Here is a 13,801-nt window from a genome sequence, read left to right on the forward strand (position 1 = left end):
TCTCTCAACCTCCTTTACTGCTTCACAGAATACAGTAGAACTAGTTGATTGAGTTACAGTAGCGGTGTCCAAAACAGACTTGGGCTCATGGTACATATTTGAGTGCTGACCTGCATTTAGTCTCCTGCTCCTACGTGGTGCAGCCACAGGACCCTTTGTCTTACTAGTGGTGTCAGACATTTCCTCTGTTTTAGAGGTCCTAGCAAAATCAGACACACTTAAACTGGCATGGTCAGCATCAGCCACTGACTCAACGCCTTGAGGGCAGACAGACTGAAGCAGTCCCAGCCCTGCGTTACCATTACTCATCTCCATCAAAACCATGTCTTCATCTGAATCTTTTGACTCCCCTTCTTTGGAGAGGTCAGGCTTCAGAGTTTAGTTACAACTGAACGAGTAGGAAAGGCCTGAGTGAATTTTGTAAAGACATCTGTGACGACAAGAACATTCTCACGTTTATCTAATGCCGGTTCCAGCACAGTGAAGTCTACAGCAACTACTTCCAGTGGCCTAGAAGCCAAGAATGACTTAATTGGTGGATGGTCCTTTGGTTGTGGCATTTTAGTTAACACACAATGCTGTTATCTTTAACGCACTGGGCAACATCATATCTGGTGTCCTAAAAATGAAACCTCTGACTAAAGAAAATAAAATTTCTCCAGCTTTACCTTCAGACCAGTCTCTTGCAGCTGCGTCAACACAGTATCCAGTCTAGCCAAGTGCTCCTGAAATGTTGACGAATACACTAAAATATTATCTAGGTAGGCCAGCAGAATCTTAAAGACTTGGTCATTCATGGTGGCTTGCATTAACCTCTGAAAGGTCGCAGGCCCATTGCAGATACCAAACGGCATCTGTAAATACTCATATAACCCAAAAGGGGTTGAAAAGGGGTTTTGTGCCAATCTCCTTCCTCCACCGCCACCTGATGGTAGCCACTTGCTAGATAAATTGTAGAGAAATATCGCGTTCCCCGCAGAGCATCAAAGCTCTCATCTATGCGGGTAAAGGAAATGCATCCCTCTTGGTCTTCTGATTTAGTTTCCGGTAATCTACACATAACCTAATGCTTCCGTCTGCCTTACGCACCAGAACTATAGGTGATGCATAGGCACTGTTACTCTCCTGTATGACTCCCTTTCGTAACAAGTTGGAAGTATATATATATATATATATATATATATATATATATATATATATATATATATACAGTGGAACCCGGTTATCTCGCCCTCGGTTACCTCGACAACCCTATTAAGTCGACGTTTTTGAAGTGGAACAGCCAAATTCTCGCTTTTTCTAAGCATTTTTTATCGGTTATGTCGACTTTTTTTATGTCGCCAAACCCTAATATCTTGAGCACAAGGGGGAAAAATTTGCCATTTAACGTCGGTTATCTTGGTGTAGCCGCAGAAGAACTCGCGGAAGTGGCGGAAAAATCAAGGCTTACAGCTGCTACAGGTGTTGTATTGTATACTGGTGAATCTCTGCTGTTAGTTAGTGCACATATGCCTTTTGTTGTTAAATGTTATGCGATGAACGGGAGGCAAAAGTAGAAGCGCGGCGCTGAACAGCACACGGGAGAATGTGGGATGAGCAGCAAAAGCATAGAATAAACACCGGCAGGATCGGGGGGAATCCGCGATGCGCTTTGGGAAGAAAAGAGCAGCCGTTGAGAGAGTGCCGGTGGGAAGGCACGTACCGGGATACTCTTGAGCGATAACAACGACCGCTGTGAACCAACATATACCAACAATAACGGACAGTGAGAGTGTGGAAGTTTAAATAGGAGCTGGTGAAGATGCTAAACGAGCACCATATGTGTGCGATTGAAGCCGGGAGCTTCAGAGAAAGCGGCCGAGAAAGCACCTGACACGCTGAAGGGGGCCGAAAGGGGCGTGGCAGGTGGATTCCTGACAGTTAACAAACATGTATGTACATTTTTATAGCAGCCCTTATTAAACAAATCACGGCAACGCTGTTGTGTAAAAAAAACCCTCCAAAAACACGTGCATGCACATTTTCATTTATTAACGCACATCATGTACATAAAGAAATTTCAAGCAGGTTAATATACTGCTGCCATTTTGATTTTCGTATATCTCGATCATCGGTTACCTCGTTGCTTTTTGGCACCCCCCTATATTATATATATATATATATATATATATATATATATATATATATATATATATATATATATATATACATTTTTTTTTTTTTTTACACATATATACATACAGAAACAGATATACACATATACTGTGTGACGTATATGACGTGCTGTATGTATATGATATACATACATATTGCACGTCGTATATATTATATCCTGGGCTAGTCGACCCGTAACGGAAACACTATTTATACTGCGCATGTGCGCCTACTTCCTGTCTTAAGTTATGTAATAATTTACGGCAATTTTGGTGAAATAGACGCATTTCCGCACATGCGCAGTTCAAATAGTGTTTCCGATACGACTCGAGTAGCGACACGGGTCCAAAGTGCAAACATGGACGCGGCCATGTTTTACACGTCATTTTAGTCTGGTTGTTCCATGATAAATGTTGCAATTACCAACTCCCAGTTGAGTTAAACGTATCATTGCGGAAGTGGGAAGTCGGAATTCAAGTCATTTTTGACCCAATGCACGAATCGCCCATGTTTTGTTAGCAACGAGCTAGGCAGAGGGTAGTTCTATTTTATGCTTTTTTGACGAGTCACCTCGAGGCTGAGGAGTCCATCCCGTGTTCTCGAGGATTGTTTTCATATTTTTCTTTTGGAAGAGGGGGCAGTTGCTTCGCACACACTTGTGAACGTCAAGACAGGACATATTTTAGACAGTCTAAGCACTAGAATTATTACCGTCAACGATACACGGTAGGCTTGTCCTTTTGTATTTTCAAATCGCTATAATAGTATGGTTGTAGGTTATGTAGACTATCATACACTTTGTAATTGTGTGACTAGTATGCGTAGGAAAATGCACCAAAGCTATGATACGAGATATCCTGACAGATAGATGTGGCAGTGATAATTTTGCAGAAGCTGTTGAGTAAGTACAACAAATATAAAGGCTCTGGGCACTGTAAAATATGTGCAGAAGCTGATGAGCAAGTACACTTAGAATATATATGTAATTTTATTAGTGAAGAATGTGTGCAAGGCACAATATGTTTTGGAAATGTGAAATGTATACATTTACAATGTGGAATATGTGAATTGGATGTAGGATGACGATAGAGGATATTTACTTTTTTTTAAATGACTACAAAACATCACAGTACAGGGTTATTAAAAAAAAAATGAACCGATATCATGACGCGATTCTTTAGTTCTCAAGCATCGTCATGGAATGAGTCAGTGACCATTTGAAAGAGGAGTTATCGAAGTTGATTGTGAGTATAATACTTGTGACTTGGCTGAAGTTTTGTATAACTTTTCCTTAATAAAATATTGCGTAATGAAATTGGATCATTCTTTTTGAATAACCCTGTATTATAATAAATGCAAATCAGAATTGATAATGCAAGGTGTAATTTTCCCCATTTGTAATGTTATAACCTTGTCCATCATATAAAAAAATCTATGTTTAAGTCTATAGTCCACCAGTATACTCCACCATATTGTGATCTCTGTTCAGGGATATTGGCTATTTACCTTATTTAAACACTGCATGTTTCTATGCTTTAGTGCAAAAACTTAAAAGATTCCTATTCCTTTTGATATAGGCTTCCACATTATCCAAACCTTGTCTGTGGTTGGAAATGTATCCAAACTTCCACAACCCATTTGCAAATGACAATGAAGAGCATGCTACAACAGCAGCAAAAAGCTTTAACTATGATAAAGATGATAAAGATGAAAGCACAATGAACCCAGAAGATCGACACCAGAGGCACCTGGAACAAGAGGTGATGCGTACAGCTCAGTCTGCCATGGAGAGTAGCAGTCGCTCCCTTTCCCTCATCTATGATTCAGAGAAAATTGGGAGAGAGACAGCAGAGGTAAGATAATTTTGCTTGTTTATGCACAGTTGCATGTTTAATTTAATAAAATAAATAAAATGCATCCAAATTATTGGTTATTATTTAATACTAAGTATTAATATATTGCATATATTTAAATAATTATATATTGCCAAAAATATGTGAACACATGATCATTACATGTGGGCCTTCCCCAAGTGGTTGTCACAAACTTGTAAGTATACAGTTGAATAAAATGTCATTATATTATACAGTATATTAAACTGAAAAGCTCAGAATTGCCTCATCATGAGAGTATGACTGTACAAAGTGTGGCCCATGGTTTGCTGAAGCTGGTGTGAAAGCTCTTGGTTGCCTGCCATTTTAGCTCATATAAAATTTTAAATCCATGACCATTGTTTTTTTTTCTTCTTGAGATTAGTAAATATAATAATAATAATGATTATTATTATTTATTTTTTTTTATTATTTTATACAGCGTTTTTATATGTGCATCTCAAAGCACTTTACAAGCATTAAAAACACAAATAACAACAAGACAAACATCATACATAAATCACCTGAAAGCCACCCTAAAGAAATACGTTTTAGAAACATGCTTTCAAAACACAGAGTTTCAGCCTTTCTAGTTCCAGTTGGGAGAGAATTTCATAATTTTGGAGCTCAAGAAGAGAAAGACCAGTCAACCATTAACTATAGATGTGTAGAAGAAACAACTAGTAGACCAGAATCACAGGAACGAAGATCAGTGTGTACATGGTTAAAAGATGTGACATACAGTGCTCCCGGACTATTCACATCGCTTCGTTTATACATTTTGTTCTGTTACAGACTTTTTTATTTTAATTTATTTGCAAAGATTTTCAAACACACTTCTTTCACTTTGTAATTATGGAGTATTGTTTCTGAGTTTTAAAGAAAATAATTAATTCAATTAATTTTGGAATAAGTCATCTTCTTCTTCTTCCGGCTTCTCCCATTATGGGTCGCCACAACGGATCATCCGTCTCCATACCCCCCTGTCCTCTACATCTGCCTCTTTCAAACCAACTACCTGCATGTCTTCCCTCACCATATCCATATACCTCTTCCTTGGCCTTTTGTTACAGCCATAATTTTGAAATAAGGCTGTAAAATAATAAAACGTGAAAAAAAGTGAAGTGCTGTAAATACGATCTGGATACACTGGCTGATTGATGTATGTACAAAGTGTACATTTGTGATCCTGGAAAAAACAACAGTATTTCAAATCTGAAATCCAAGATGTATTTATTCATTATTATAATACTGAAGATGATTTTTTTTTGCATGATGAATAAGTATCTGGCTATATTTCTCAGCATTGAAGACACCACTAATTCTGACCAAATCTCCAACTCCAATTGTAGAAATGTAGCCCCCAAACTTACAGGAAACCTACACCATGAGCACCTGTGGCCATTTTCTGCACCTTGTTTCCTATAGTTTTGTGCAGAGTTTGTCACATAGTCTTAGTCATCACTTGAGTTTAGTTATTTGCTGATGGCACTGCTGGACATTTTCTAATGTTGGAGGGAAATATGCATGATGTGTCTTTCCTTTGCTGCATTAAGTTTCCTTGGCCAGCCACTGCATCCTCAACATTACCAGTTTCTTTGTGCTTTTTCAAAATGGCTTGAAAGCTAACAGCACATCTTAAAACCCCAGTCGGCTTTAAAGTCTTTGCCTGGGAGAGACCTTGCTGATGCAGTATAACTGTCATGTTGGAAGTTGGTCTGCCCATTTTCAGCTGTCTAGTTCATGCAGGTTTTTCTTAACAATTTGGATAGACATGGCAGCGTCCATTTTCTCTCCAGTCCTGATGAAACACCAGTCCCCACTGAAGAGAAAGACCCCCACAACATAATCATGCCAGCACCATGCTTCACAGTAGATATGGATATGGTGTTTTTGGTTGTGTTCCGTGTTTGATGATATCTGGCAAAAGGTCCTATGGCCAGATGAAACAAAACTTTGGCAAGAAGCAGAGTTTTTCAGGTATGTTTATGCATAGCTTAAAAGAGATTGAGGATGGCACTTTTTCAGAAAAGCCTTCTTTTTCATACAGACCAGCTTTGTGTAAAGCTTGTGAGATCAGGCTTTTCTTTGACCTCTTGGCAGCTGCTAAAAATTCTCAACGTCCTCATGGTTCTGTCATCCAGTTTGGACAGATGGATTGAGCTAGTCAATGTGTTGGTGGTAGCATACACTTTAATGTTCTTAATGATGCTCTGAACAGTAAACAGAAAGATAGCTAAAGCCTTTGATCTTTAATAAAAAAATGTTTAAGCCTTTTCTTAACTTGTGCCTTTCTTTAACAATCCCAGAGGTCTTTTGCGAGCACTTTCCCAAACATGGTAAATTATTTGCAATACCATGCATTACTAACAGTGGAATCTTTAAGAAACAGCTGGTTTCATCCTGAAGTAATCAGAACCACTACAATTGAGATCAGGTGGGGCAGTTAGTCTGGTGGTTAATCTGGAAGTTAGTTGGTTACACCTGAGCAAGGTTATAATTGTTTACTCTAAGGAAATGATCACTTTACCAAATCATGTTACCAAATGAGGTATTTCACTAATTAATATTTAGTAATCCTCCAGAATGTTTTAAAATGTTTCTACTTTGATGATGGGGGTTATAATGTGTACATACAGCTAAAATATACCTAATTTTCCAGGGTGCACAAAAGGTAAAGGTTTTTACACTGTAAGCCCAGACAAGTTGAATTTACTTAAAATATTTTAGGAAACTGATTGCCTTAAAAAAATTAAGTAATGTGTAATGAAAACTTAAGTTTAACTTAAATGCTAAGTTTATTCAACTTAAAATGTTTTATAATATATTTCACTTTGCCCTTTTATTCCACTTAAAAACGTAATGTTCCAATGCACTAAATTCAAAGTTGATTTAATTTAAAATTGTTTGTAATATCAATTGCTTTATCCCATTTCACCACTTAATACCTTGTTACAGTGAGTAAAATTCTATTTCCATTAAAATCATAAAATTGGAGCATTTAAATTATAAAAAAAAGCAAAACCCAGTATATTTTTTGTTTTTGTTTTTCTTTCAATTTTAAACATGAAATTTTACGTCTTATCTTAAACCTTTATTTATTTATTTATTTATTTATTTTTAATTTTTTTCATTATTTAAACAGAAGTTTCATCATTAGCACTTGAACTACTAGCATTTTGTCAAATGAACGACCGCCTGGTGGTAAAACAGAGAACCACTGGCAGCTACCAAGTTACAGTTTAGAGACGCCTGCTTGGTGTTCCACGCTTGAAACCAAAAGTTGTCATTCTTGTCCTAAGAGCATATTTCACATAAAACAGCCTGAAGTCTAGCAACATTACGCCTCTGCTATTTTAAGAACTGATCTTACTGGTGATTCATGATTCATGTGAATTATTACAGTCAGTATCTTAGAATCAAAACAAATCACATAAAAACTCTGGTATGATAGGGGACACATTCTCTGAACGCTGGTATGTTCATTGTGTGGATAAAATTGGCAATTATATTTTAACATTTGTTTTGAACAAATAAACAATAATGGGAGCACCTATTATGATGCCACTGCCAACAGGCCATAAAACATACACTGTAAACAACATTTTGCTATTTTAAAATGCTTTTTCTAAAGTGTAACATTACAAACTAAACACTGATATTTGGAGCTACCCACAACCCTGCTTCACACTGCATTTTGGGTGCCAGTTCACTTCTACCCAGCTTGAGCATTACCTGCTGAATAAAGCTGAAAGTGTGTTTTATGCTTTTGGGGTAGTCCAGGTGCAGGGCATAAATCAGTCCAAAAAGGACATCGAATGCCTGAGGCAGGTTGGCCAGTTTATCTATCACCACACTCCCTTCCAAGACAATGTCCACTCTGGATGGGTTGAGCTGAGGATTTTCTTGATCAATGCAGAGGATTCCCACTGGAAGTCCTTTTTAGTTTCATCCCAACAGAGGAAAAACCATATAATTAGAGAAGTTGTAATTAGACAGATAATGCTCTCTTGTCCACCAAAAAGTACCTCTGTTTACCTCCATCTATTTATAATGAAAAGCATGGTAACTGCACTGACATTTAATTATTAAATACTGGCTGTAATTTGACTTTTCTTAAACTGCCATAATTGGATCTGTACATTGGTTTTACTTGTTGCAATTCCTCTTCTCTCCCCTGTACCCAACTAACTTTCCACTCTTCATCCTCTAAAAGCAGTGGTTCCCTATTACTCCTTACTAATCCTATCCACTACCTGCTTCACCATCTTCACACCATCTTCACACCTTCCAACCTCGCTCTTTTATTTACCTTCGTTCATCAGCTGTTCAAAATACTCTCTCCATCTTCTTAACACACTTTCCTCGCTAGTCAACACATTTCCATCTTCATCCCTTACTGCTCTAACTTGCAGCACATCCTTTCCAGCTCGGTCCCTCTGCCTGGCCAATCGGTATAAATCCTTTCTCCTTCCTTAGTGTCCAACTTCACATACCTCATATGCCTTTTTTCCTAGGCTTTCGCCACATCAATCTTTACCTGCTGCCGCATCTCCTTGTACTCTTGCTTACCTTTCTCATCTCTCTGCCGATCCCAATTCTGTTTTGCCAACCTCTTTTCCAGATGTCAGACCAAGTACCTTTTTAGCTGTCTCTTCTATTACTTTTGCAGTAGTTGCCCAATCATCCCACACTTTTGTACCACCACCGAGCCCATGTCTGACCTCTTTCCTGAATCTCACACTACAGTCTTGTACGGTGCCCACCCAGTGGCCCAACAACAGAATCCACTGGTGTGGGTGAAGGTAAGCTGTGTGTTAGTCCTTCTCACGCAGCTGTAAAAGATTACTCAAGTGGATTGCACTTTGTTACATGAATCCAATTTATCCAATCCTAATTTTATAATAAAGATTTAACGTGAATATCTATAATTTAAGATGATCACCTTATTGGTTGTACTTCTTTAATTTTAGATTAGATTAGATTAGATTCAACTTTGTCATTACACATGTACAAGTACAAGGCAACGAAATGCAGTTTGGGTCCAACCAGAGTGCAATAACAGCAAGTGCAGGATATATAGTTTTTACATGAATTTACATAGGTAAATAAAATGAAATATAGACTATAAACAGTAATTTAAAGATGTACTATAAATGTAGTATACAGATGAATATATGTACTAAAAACACAATATACAGATTCATATATATATATATATATATATATATATATATATATATATATATATATATATATATATATATATCTACTATGAATATAATTACAGATGAATATGAATATATATGTACTATGAACAATATTTGTACAGATGAATATATATATATATATATATATATATATATATATATATATATATATATATATATATATATATATATATATATATATATATATATATATATATATATATATATATATATATATATATATATATATATATATATATATATATATATATATATATATGTATGTATATATATATATATATATATATATATGTGTATATGTATTGTAAACATGATATACAGATGCCTATTACTATACACAGAGAAGAATCAGAATAGATTATTCTAAGCATTCCATCTTTTTAAATAATCATTTATTATGGTCCTGGAGTCACTTAGAACCTTGTGCTTGGCTAACGATACCTGCTCACGGAGACGCATTGGCCAGTCCGATTCTTAGTCAGAGGATATAACAGTAAACTAATATTCTTTAAGTAGGCCGCCCAATGCTTGCTCATGCATAAAGAATACTGTATTTAGTCACTTAGTAATAACTTGCTAAAGTCAGAGATAGTCAGAAATCAGAAGGTCCCAGACATTGTGCTCTATGCTCCATCCGTTCATGAGCCTTCAGTTTGTACTATCCTGGTCATAGATTTGCGCTAACACCAGACTACATAATTAACTAGATATAAATGATTTCAGGAAATTTCAGAGTTAATCAAGAATTTTGCATTCATTTGCCCGGCAATAATCAATAAACAAATGTCACATCTAGAACAAATAATAGAAGAAAGTTACATAACATGATCAGCATAAAACCAAATGATTTAGCAATGCAGTTTACTAAAGAATTGTTAGAGTTACTGTACCTTGCAACAGAGACACACAGAGACTGTGTGGGAATTTCTGAATACAGAATGCTGAGTGTTTCACCAAATTTCCTTAAATACCCAAACCATCGTAAACACTTGGAAATTTAAAGTGATAAAAGCTTTGCAATCCCTTTCTTGGGACAGGATGTGACCTAAAAACTAAATGTCACCTAGACCACCTGGAAAGGATCTTCTCCAGGGGAACCCTTATATCAGTAGGACAGAATCTCCCAGAACCTGAGGTCTGTTCTACTGATATGGGACTGAGATCATAATTCCAATCACACTGAGACCTTTTAAATTATATCAAACATGTTAAGGTAAAATGTATATATTCCTAAAATGTAATTACTGCATTATGCAAGTAAAGTAGCTTGAATTCCGGGACCGTCTAAGTTACTTTTCCATGACACGACCATCTCCCCAGGAGGGAAAGAGGGGGCTCAAGGATAGGTGACTGGGCAGCTGAACAAATGGCTTTCTCTCCTCAGATCAAAGAGATCCTCTCCTCAGATTAGAAGGTTTATTGTTTTGTTGCATGGCAGTTCTCAGGGTCTGGGATCATGAACAGATCTGACCATCCTTACAGTCTTTCCAACATTTTATTTTTCTTTCAGTCCTTATACTCCTCCTCTTCTTTACCTACAAAACCATCCTACAGACCACCATCCGGCGCTGTCTAGCTACACTGTCCCCTGCCAAAACCTTAGTCTCCAATCTCCTTCAGGTTGCATCTCCTACATAGAACATAGTCCACCTGTGTGCACCTTCTTCCACTCTTATACGTCACCCTATGCTCCTCCTCCTTACTAAAATAAGTATTTACCACTGCCATTTCCATTCTTTTAGCAAAATCTACCACCGTCTGCCCCATACACATTCCTCTCCTTAAGGCCATACCTACCCATCACCTCCCCATCAACTACTACAAATGCCCATTTAAGTCTGCCCCAACAGCAATCGTTCATTCCTAGGTACACTATCCTCCACCAATTCATCTAACTCACTCCAGAATTTTTTTTTCTTCCTGAGTTCCTTGTGTACTTTACGCTTGTTGCTTTGAAAGTGAAGTAGGCCCCGCTTTCAAAGTTAGTAATTTATAAGGACATCTGACTTTATGGTTTTCTTTTAAGTGTGCATTATGCAGGTGAGTAAAGTAGTCAGTTTAGAAGCAAACTTGCCAGACAGACAGCAGAATTTAACTGGTACATCTACATTTGGTTACTGATCTGGAGTTTTGGTGTGAAGGCGGGATAAGTGTACTTTTGGTGAATTGAGTAATTTAACTGTACATAGGCATTCATGATGTAAACAAGGAAATGGTTCTGTTCTTGCACAACTTCCATGTTTTAGCCTATAGTGTTTAAATAAAATAGCTTACAAACAGCCCATGAAATGATATACTTGGTTTTTGTCTTATACTTGGTTTTTGTCTTATACTTGGTTTTTGTCTTTTGTCTTGTCTTGTGTTGTCTGTCTGCACTCTGTCTGTCTGTACTGTTCTTTTGTTTGCACTGTTTGCACCAGGCTGCACTCGATGCACTTTGTTGTTTTGTTGTTTAGTGTAGCACCAGGGTTCCGGAGGAACGTTGTTTCGTTTTTACTGTGTACTGTGTACCACTGTGTATAGTAAAAATGACAATAAAAGCCACTTGACTTGACTTGATAAGGTTACTTTACAGGTGACAGGTAATTGACTATTAAACTAGTTTTTTTAGTAATTTTTTACTTTTCAAAAACAGCCGAAGGAGTGATAAAGCAACATTAGACAAGTTAGCTAGCTAACGTATCAGGTGAAATTACATTATTTGCGCGTTCGTGTTCCCTAGATAAATTAGCAGTTTTAAAATGTCTGTTAAATTGATGAATATTACAACAAAATTTACTCTACTTACAGACTCTACACCTCTCTAGTGAAAAAGCAAACATTATAAAACACAAGGTTCGGACTTCTTGGCAAAAACACTCAACAGATTCAGTAGACCAGGGGTGGCCAACCAGTCAGAGACCGAGAGCCACATTTTTTATTGTGTTACCACAAAGAGCCACATCATACACATGGGCACACATGAACATCACCCATCCCTTCCTCTTACACACACACACACCTCTGCTCAGCCAGATTTATTGTAAATGTCACACACCAACATAATGACAGAAATTGACTCCTACAGTTCTAAGACCACAGGCCAGTCATTTTCAACAATGAACATTGTGTCTCACACACAAACTCTTAGTTTAACCAAGTCTACAAACAAAAATATAATAATTTACAATAGCATTTTTCTGTTATTGTTCATGTTACTTATGTTCATGGACTTTTGGCATTCCTTGCCTTGAACAATCCCCTTCAAATCTGCCTCGTATTCCGTTGTTGCCACTCAAAGCAATTCTTTCACATGGGTGTCAGTCAGAACAGATCAATGCTTTGATTTCACGTGTTTCAGGGTTCATGTGCGTGTTCACTTCGCTTAAGTTTAATACGGTATTTTCGTCAAATGCGCATGTGCATGAGATGAATATACCGCAGGGGTGGGCAATTAATTTTACAAGGGGCCACATGAGAAACCTGAATTGTGTCAGAGGGCCACACCAACGATAATATTTTAGGGATGCACCGAAATGAAAATTCAATTCAAGTCAATGAAATCCATAATTTTATGTGTTATGCCTTTTGCCTTGGCACCATCACTGGAAAACTTTCCTGCCTTTTCAAAAACTTCCGCTACAGACGGAGTGCGCATGCTCGGATTGACTTTACTTTTCTGCGCCGCGTTCTTCTCATATTTAGAATGGCAATTGGGATGTTTGGATTTCAGGTGATAAATTAAACCCGACTTGAAGAAACTCTTTGCAGATACACCCCTCTTGAAATTTCAGCATTGCATGTTTTGCAAATCGCTATTCGCACACCGCAGACATGTTGGCTCTTATCCAGATAACAGTGTGCTGGCTGCGCTTTTTTATTGCGTCATTACAATTTCGTCTGATATACCGCAAAATTTCCCAGTAGGGGCAAGCTCATTTAAGTCTTAAAATACCGCATTGAACTCAAGCGAAGCGAACACGCACATTAAAAAACCAAACAAACACAAACTTCGATATGAACGTGAGAGCCGCATGAAACCAGCCAAAGAGCCGCATGCGGCTCGTGAGCTGGGGGTTGGCCACCCCTGCAGTAGACTGTGGTACAGCAGTCTGACCCATTGCCCTTCGAACTTTCCTGCTGAAAGCAGCCTTTTCCAGTCACTTTGGTGGGAGGTTAATGCTGGGCAGTGTTTGCCCACAGCGACCGTTACACCAGCCCCATGTCAAGGTAATGTTTCAAGCTAATGGGTCACAATCAGCCTCTCGAGTGAGACAACACCACCACTAAAAAAAAAGGTGGAAAATTAATTTTGGTCGAACCAGGCGGGTGAAATAACGTAAATGACAGGTGCACATTCATATCGTGCATTACCTGAAGAAACGGCCAATCACCAACTTTAAATTCTCTCTCTATGGAGATAGAGGCATGGCCACGGCTATAACATACTACTGTTAAGCGATTAAACTTAAAATTATTCACATATTACATTACTATTAAATGCAAGTACAGTGGAACCTCAATACTCAAGATCTCAATAGTTCGCGGCTTTTCATTTGGAACTGG

The 13,801-nt window shown here is 37.6% G+C and overlaps 1 protein-coding gene across 3 annotated transcripts in view; it reads left to right on the plus strand.

The window, feature by feature from the left end:
• Window positions 1–2,474: 2,474 nt before the first annotated feature.
• The window catches only part of snap29 (synaptosome associated protein 29), a 33,565-nt gene continuing 22,238 nt past the window's right edge, over window positions 2,475–13,801 (plus strand). Inside the window, exons 1-3 of one of the 3 annotated variants that reach the window (XM_046870889.1) lie at window positions 2,475–2,880; window positions 3,336–3,398; window positions 3,732–4,007. In XM_046870889.1, the coding sequence (XP_046726845.1) occupies window positions 3,768–4,007 (240 nt within the window). In that variant the 5' untranslated portion in view covers window positions 2,475–2,880; window positions 3,336–3,398; window positions 3,732–3,767. The remainder of the gene's footprint in view (window positions 2,881–3,335; window positions 3,399–3,731; window positions 4,008–13,801) is intronic. The other 2 variants (XM_046870888.1, XM_046870890.1) reach the window with 2 other exon arrangements.

The sequence above is a fragment of the Silurus meridionalis genome, chromosome 17 (assembly GCF_014805685.1).
Source record: "Silurus meridionalis isolate SWU-2019-XX chromosome 17, ASM1480568v1, whole genome shotgun sequence".
Classification (NCBI taxonomy): domain Eukaryota; kingdom Metazoa; phylum Chordata; class Actinopteri; order Siluriformes; family Siluridae; genus Silurus; species Silurus meridionalis.